A 7,990-nucleotide genomic window follows, 5' to 3' on the forward strand; every position below is an offset into this window, starting at 1 on the left:
ACTTTTAATATAATAACAATAATATAATAAATAATTTTGTGGAAACGGAGTACGTTTTTTCTGGATTCTTTCATTATTCTTTGAATAGAAAGTTTAGAAGAACAGCATTTAATTTAATTAATAAATTAATATATGTATGTGTACTGTCTATATTTATTATGTATATATAAATACACACATGTGCATGTATATATTTAAGAAAATATGTTATGTTTATATATTAAATATATTTATACATAATATACATTTTAATTAAATATAATTGTAAATATAAAATGTAAATATTGTCAAAATATATATATATTGTATGGGTGTGTCTGTATATATACATAATAAATATACACAGGACAGACATGCATAATAAGCAATATATAAGCACAATTAATCGCAATGAATCATTACCCAGCACTAAATTAAACCCAGCCTAACCCTAAATCTCTAAAATATTTTATAATATTATACATGTCTTTACTTTTGATCAATTTAATGCATCCTTGGTGAATAAAAGTATTGATTTCTTTAAAAAAAAACATACTGACCCCAACACTTTTAAACAGTAGTGCATTAATTATCTCTCAATAACCACATAATAATATATAGAGTAATACAAAAAAAAAAAAAAATAAATTGTGCATGCTCATTCTCCCTATTTCACTTTAGATTACTTTTGTCTGTACAAATAGAATTTTAATATTGTATAGAATGTTATTATTGACCGTTTATTTGTGACCCCAGACCACAAAACCAGTCTCAAGTAGCAATAGCCAATACAATGTATGGGTCAAAATTATCAATTTTTCTTTTATGCCAAAAATCATTAGTATATTAAGTAAAGATCATGTTCCATGTAAATATTTTGTAAATTTCCAACTGTAAATATGTCAAAACTTAAGTTTTGATTAGTAATATGCATTGCCAAATCTTCATTTAGACAACTTTAAAGGCGATTTTCTCAGTATTTAATTTTTTTTGCAACCTTAGATTCCAGATTTTCAAATAGTTGTATCTCGGGCCAAATATTGTCCTATCCTAACAAATTCAGATTTCAGATGATGTATGTGGTTCATGGTCACATTTAACAAAAAATAATTGACCCATCTGTATCAAAAATTCATATTTCTGCGTCCCTAGATTCACTATGCCTTTTTATCTCTCAGATGTGACAGTGAGGCTGTAAAGTGGCACCATGGCTGCGATGATTCCACCAGTAAAACTAAAATGGTTGGAGCACCTCAACAGCTCCTGGATCGCTGAGGACAGCGAGTCCATCTCCACTCGTGAAGGCGTGGCTCTCCTGTATGGCAAGCTACTGTCCAATAAGGAGGTGGTTCTTCTCCCTCAGCAGGTGCTATGTCTGAAGGGCCCTCAGCTGCCGGACTTTGAGCGAGAGTGTCTGTCCAGCGACGAACAGGAACATTATCTTGATGCGTTGCTGGCCAGTCAGCTTGCTCTGGCCAAGACGGTGTGCTCAGATTCGCCTTTCGCCACTGCCCTCCGCAAACGTCTACTAGTGCTGCAGCGGGTTTTTTACGCACTTTCCAACAAATACCATGACAAGGGCAAGGTCAAACAGCAGCAGCACTCGACCGAAAACACTTTGGGTTCTGCAGACTTGCAAGCAGTTAGTGAGCGGCCACGCTCTAGTACAGATGCCCTCATTGAGATGGGCGTGCGAACGGGACTTAGTTTGCTGTTTGCGTTGCTCAGGCAGAGCTGGACGCTTCCTCCGGCCGGTCCAGGGATCAACCTTTGCAACGACGTTATCACCACGGCCATCGAAGTGGTGGGCTCTCTTCCACCGCTGTCTTTGGCTAACGAAAGCAAGATTCCACCCATGGGTTTGGACTGCTTAGCCCAGGTCACCACGTTTCTCAAAGGAGTGACCATGCGGAACTCAGGGGCCGATGTGGTTGGGAGGAGGCTGGCGTGTGAGCTGCTGCTGGGACTGGCAGCGCAGCGAGGGTCACTGCGCTACCTGCTGGAGTGGGTTGAGATGGCCCTGGCTGCATCGGCCGGTGTCAGCAGCTTGGAGCAGAGCCAGGAGGGGCTGATGGGATACGACTGCTTCATGAACATTCTGATGCAGATGAGGCGTTCACTGGTATATGCTCACTAAAACACTCATACATTTGTTTTACATAGTGTTGGATGTTGTTAAATGACTGAATGTCTGGTATTGTAGGGTTCATCTGCTGATCGTAGCCAATGGAGGGAGCCGACCCGCACACCTGATGGTCTCTGTTCCCTATATGAGGCTGCACTTTGTCTGTTTGAGGAGGTAAAATGCACATATGAATATGTTCATGTATATTTGTTGCATAGACAGTAGGAGGCTTGTCATCTGACAGATGAATCGCTCAATGAAAAACTGTTAATACAATGTATTGGTACTTTGATATACATTTCCAGTCAAAAGTTTTTGGACAGTAAGATTATTAATGTTTTTTAAAGAAGTCTCTTCTACTCACTAAGCCTGCATTTATTTGATCCAAAGTACAGTAAAATGTTGAAATATTTGTACTATTTAATAACTGTTTTCTATTTGAATGTATTTTAAAATGTAATTTATTTCTGTGATTTCAAAGCTTAATTTTTGATTCTTTAGAAATCATTCTAATATTCTGATTTGCTGCTCAAAAAACATTTATTATTATTATTATGTTGAAACCGCTAAGTAGAATTGTTTCAGTTTTTTTATCAATAGAAAGTCAATCTGAATTAGAAATATTTTGTAACATTATAAATGTCTTTTTCATCACTTTTGATCTATTTAAAGCATCCTTGCTAAAAAAAATATATTAATTTCTATAATTTCTTTCCCCCAAATAAAAAATTATACTGGCTCCAAGCTTTTGAATGGTATAGTGTATAATGTTACAAAACACTTTTTATTTCAGATAAATGCTGATCTTTCTATTAATCAAAAATCCTAAAAAATGTACTAAACTGTTTTAAATATTGATAATAATAAAAATAAAAAATGTTTCTAGAACAGCAAATCAACATATTGGAATGATTTCTGAAGGAGCATGTGACACTGAAGACTGGAGTAATGATTCTGGAAATTTAGCCTTGATCACAGGGATAAACTACATTTTAAAACATATTCAAATAAAAAGCCGTTATTTTAAATAGTAAAAATATTTCAAAATTGTACAGGTTTTTCTGTACACAGGTTAGGTGAGCAGAAGAGACTTCTTTAAAAAACATTCCAAATCTTTTGACTGGTAGTAACAATGTAAAGCCTGACATTTGATAAAAATATATGAATATATATATGAAAAATATTTTTTAGAAAATGTATTTATATATTTTTTTAGAAATGGAGCAATTTATTAAACCTTTAAATAAAATATTTTTAAAAAATTGCATGTTTTTTGTTAAGTTTCATATTTTTCAAGCTTTTGTGGCTCATATTGTGTGATATAGGAGAATATAGATCCACATTGGAGATGAAAAATCAGTTTTTATTTACAGACCCTAAATGATCAAAAATATCCAATTTGGTGCTGCTGCTGCTATTTATATGTAACATATAATGCAGAACAATGATGATTGAGAGATGTACAAATAAGCATTCCTCAGAAGCTTTAAAATTGTATGTATCAAATATGATACGCTAGGCTTTATCAGGTTAAGTATACAAAACTGTTGAAATGTTATCACCCTGGTTTTGTTTCAAATGTAGGACGTCTTTCATAAGGAATTTATTCATTCAGTTTTTTCAAGTTCTCAGGAGTCCAATTGACCAATTGTTTATGACCTAGAATAGAGTGAAATAGTTGTAATAATTGGTGATGTAATTTGTCAGCATAAAAGAGTCTTATTTATTTATTTTCTGTGTATTCTCTCGTACTTGAAAGGTAGGCAGCTGCTCCCAATGCTCAAAGTATTACTATAACAATACACGTAAATCTGGACCAAATTAAATGTGAATCAGTTTAGCCACAATATTATATAGTTCAGGATTTGTGGGGTTTTGTTGACATGCTTTGCAGTTTTCTTAAATGGTATTGATTTTAGATTTTTATGATACCCCCAAAGCCAAACTCTTTTTCAGTTTCAATCTAAACATTACCTTGAGCCGGATTAATATTTATCATGCTCCTTTACCTAAAACAGTGAATAAGACAAGTTATGGTGCTTTACTAGCCAATATTAGGGTAAAACAAAAGTAACATATTTGACCGCAGACCACAGAACCAGTCTTAAGTAGCACGGGTTCATTTGTAGCAGTAGCCAAAAACACATTATACGGGTCAAAATTATAGATTTTTTGATAATAGACCTGCCTTTGAATCAAACTCATTGAGTCTTCATCTATGAATGCGTATCAGTACAGACCTGAAACAGTTAAGAAATTTACTTGCAGTATACATTTTTCTTGTTCTTGTCTATGGTTTCATTACTGCCGTGAGTGATTTGTCCTCTGATGCTTGTCATCTAGTAAATCCAGTTTTAACTGCCATTGTGCACACTTAGAAGTGAATTTCTGCTGCTTTAAGATGCATGCTATAACATGCTACACAACAAATCAGTCATGCTGTATCTAAAATAGAAAATTAGGAGTATATATAATACCAATTTTTGCATTTGAGGGTTTTCCTTAATTTTCTTAAATCATCCTGTGGGCTTGAATTGGGCCATGTGTTTGACACTCTTGTTTTAAATTCATTTCCTGATAGGTATGTCGCATGGCTTCCGACTACTCAAGAACTTGTGCGAGTCCAGACAGTATTCAGGCAGGTGAGGCAGCCATGGTATCTGAAACCTGTGAGGTCTATGTGTGGGGCAGCAACAGCAGCCACCAGCTCGTAGAGGGCACTCAAGAGAAAATCCTCCAGCCCAAACTCGCTCCCAGCTTCAGTGATGCACAAACGGTAGAAAGCATCTTCGTATTAACTATTCATGCCATGTCAGTGTTAGTATCCCTCTTTATGAACACATCTCGTGTCTACAGATTGAAGCTGGCCAGTACTGCACATTTGTCATCTCCTCTGATGGTTCAGTCCGAGCGTGTGGAAAGGGCAGCTATGGGCGCCTGGGACTGGGTGACTCAAACAACCAGTCCACTCTTAAGAAGTTGACCTTTGAACCTCACCGTGCCATTAAGAAAGTTTCATCATCCAAAGGCTCAGATGGCCACACGTTAGCCTTCACCAGCGAGGGAGAGGTGTTCAGCTGGGGTGATGGAGATTATGGCAAACTGGGTCATGGAAACAGCTCTACCCAGAAATATCCTAAACTAATACAGGGCCCTCTACAAGGAAAGGTACTAGATTTATACAGTTGTTATGCATCACTTGATCTTTTTGAACTCTCCAAATGGATCTGTGTGTTTAAATGATTAATGTCTTCTGCTGCTTGCATGTGTTTGTTTGTAGGTGGTGGTTTGTGTTTCAGCAGGGTATAGACACAGTGCTGCAGTCAGTGAGGATGGAGAGCTCTACACCTGGGGAGAGGGTGACTTTGGTAGATTAGGTATATAATTGTCTATATAAATATTATATTTGTTACAAACATTTGTTAAAAAGCAGTTTTTTGTTTCAACATTGAAGGGATGGTTCACTTAAAAATGAAAATTCTGTTGTCATTAATTACTCTGTCTCATGTTGTTCCAAACATGTAAGATCTTTGTTCATTTTCTGAACACAAATTAAAATATTAAGATATAAGGACATCGTTAAAATATTCTATGTGACATTTGTGGTTCAACTTCAATTTTATGAAGCTACAAGAATACTTTTTTGTACACAAAGAAAACAAAAATTGCAACTTTATTCAACAATTTCTTCTCTTCCGTGTCAGTCTTCACCACCATTAATGGGCGGTATGACCGAAATTTTATTTCACGGTAACGATATCTTTCACTATATACTTTTTTATATAGGTAGCAGTGGTTCCCCTAGGTTTTACTTTGTGTAATAACGAAAACATTAATTCAAGTGGAAAAATAAGTCCAAAACTCTCTATTTTAACATTTTGAACAATAGGGCTCTGCAATCTTTTGCTTTTTTTTTTTTTTTTTTAAATTCTTATGTGTTTTAATTTTTCTGATAATCAAATGAAAGCATAAACATTTATTTATTTTTAATCAAATGAAAAATAAACCCTTTTAATTTTTGGCAAACAAAATGAGGTTTACTGTTAAAATCAATACATGGAAGAAAAATTATATTCAGTTTAAAACGTTTAAATAATAATTGTAGTATTTTTTTCTACAATTAAGTGGCTAATCTTGTTGTAATATTTATTTTTTATCATATATATTGTTTTATGTAAATTATTTAAATAGGAATATATAAACACCTACATTATACTGTACAAAAGTAATACAAGACTAATATTGTTCTGTTACATGTTAAACCGTACTTTTATTTTGACAGGTTGCCGTGAAGTTACTGTGTGTACAGTATGATATGATGCTAGTTTTCTCAAATGAAACGGTAAAACTGACACTCACAGCAGCTTTGGAGACTGAGTTTATCTGTTCATGTAAGATGCAAATGCCAAAAAATAGCGAGAGCTTCATGCGCGCTTCAGTATGCGTGTAGTAAAAAACGGTCTCCACCATTCATGCATACAGAGGCAAACAGAACATGCAGGATTCATACTAAAACGGTCTTTTTGCATTTCAGTTTTCACAGACACTAGTCCGTATCGCGATTTGAATTAAGTGACAGGCCAACTTTTGATTTATTAATCCAAAAATCAACGAATTCCGTGGCATTCCGCGCTATAGTAAATTCCGTTTTTATGAATGGAGTTCGCGATCACGTCTGTGTTTTCGCGGAGAAGACAAACGCGCGACCATATAGAGACAGAAATGACATGCCTTCGTGTAAATAAGATAAATAACATAAGGCTATTTAGTTTGTTTAATAAAAGAACAATGTATAGACCTGTTCTATAGGAAAGATAACCTTAAATGACTTCTATTGTGATCTGGCGTTATATCGAAAATAAAATGAACTTGACGTTCAAGGGGGCGGGGGTGCCCCAAAGATAATGGTAGGGAAAACACTGGGTAGTTATTCCAGAAAATGCACAAAAGGGCTTTATATAATAAATAAGCTTGAATATTTAAGAAAAGAAAAGGACTCGTTTCTCATTTTCCATGTTTTTACAACCTCCCAGTGTATCCTTCAGTCTTGCATTCAATGGTTTGACCAGTCTCAGACTCACGCGTGCTGCACGTGAGTTGGCCACGCCCACTTATTTACATTTAGCGGTATACACGGAATAAAAAATTATTTTACGGTACACATTTCATTCCGCGGTAACGATATATACCGTCATACCGCCCAGCCCTAAATGGGAGTGCTACAATGTATGCTATGTGGTGCTAATGTCACATGGACTGTTTTAATGGTGTCCTTACCTACCTTTCTGGGCCTGGGAATGTGTCATTGTGTTGCTGTCTATGCAGGGTCAGAAAGCTCTCTGATTTCATCCGAAACATCTTATTTTGTGTTCCGAGGATTAATAAAGGTCTTATGGTTTAGAATGACATGAGGGCGAGACATTCATGACAGAATTTCCAATTTTGGATGAACTAACTCTTTAATGGATGCTGAAAATTCAGTTTTGCCATCATATAAATAAAATAAATTTTTAAATATATTAAAATAGTAAACTATCTATCTAAACTATCTGTTTTTTAAGATATTTAACATATTTTACAAATGTTACAATATTACTTTTTTACCTACTTTTTTTTAAATGCAGAATTTTTTTTATATCTATATACCATTAGCAATCACATCATTTATTACGTGGCATAAATTGATTGGTTTTCAGTTGGCAGCCAATAAGACTTGCTTGCTCAATATTGAAGTAGTCTTGTTCATTGTTTGCTGTAAGCTAATCCTTCAATGTGCTATCAGTGTTACTCTGAAACCCTCCACCTCCACCTGTCTAAATCTGCTAAGGAATTTATTTATTCCTATTAATGCAACAGCATCATATCTTATGTGCTTATTGCAGCATG

General features: G+C 35.0%; 1 protein-coding gene across 1 annotated transcript in view; it reads left to right on the forward strand.

Annotated features, from left to right (window-relative positions):
* Positions 1-1,174: 1,174 nt before the first annotated feature.
* Positions 1,175-7,990, forward strand: part of herc1 (HECT and RLD domain containing E3 ubiquitin protein ligase family member 1) — a 59,160-nt gene continuing 52,344 nt past the window's right edge. Inside the window, exons 1-5 of the mRNA XM_073836221.1 lie at positions 1,175-2,101; positions 2,183-2,278; positions 4,686-4,880; positions 4,961-5,272; positions 5,385-5,481. Of these exons, the coding sequence (XP_073692322.1) occupies positions 1,187-2,101; positions 2,183-2,278; positions 4,686-4,880; positions 4,961-5,272; positions 5,385-5,481 (1,615 nt within the window). The 5' untranslated portion in view covers positions 1,175-1,186. The remainder of the gene's footprint in view (positions 2,102-2,182; positions 2,279-4,685; positions 4,881-4,960; positions 5,273-5,384; positions 5,482-7,990) is intronic.

Source organism: Garra rufa, chromosome 3, assembly GCF_049309525.1.
Source record: "Garra rufa chromosome 3, GarRuf1.0, whole genome shotgun sequence".
Classification (NCBI taxonomy): Eukaryota; Metazoa; Chordata; class Actinopteri; order Cypriniformes; family Cyprinidae; genus Garra; species Garra rufa.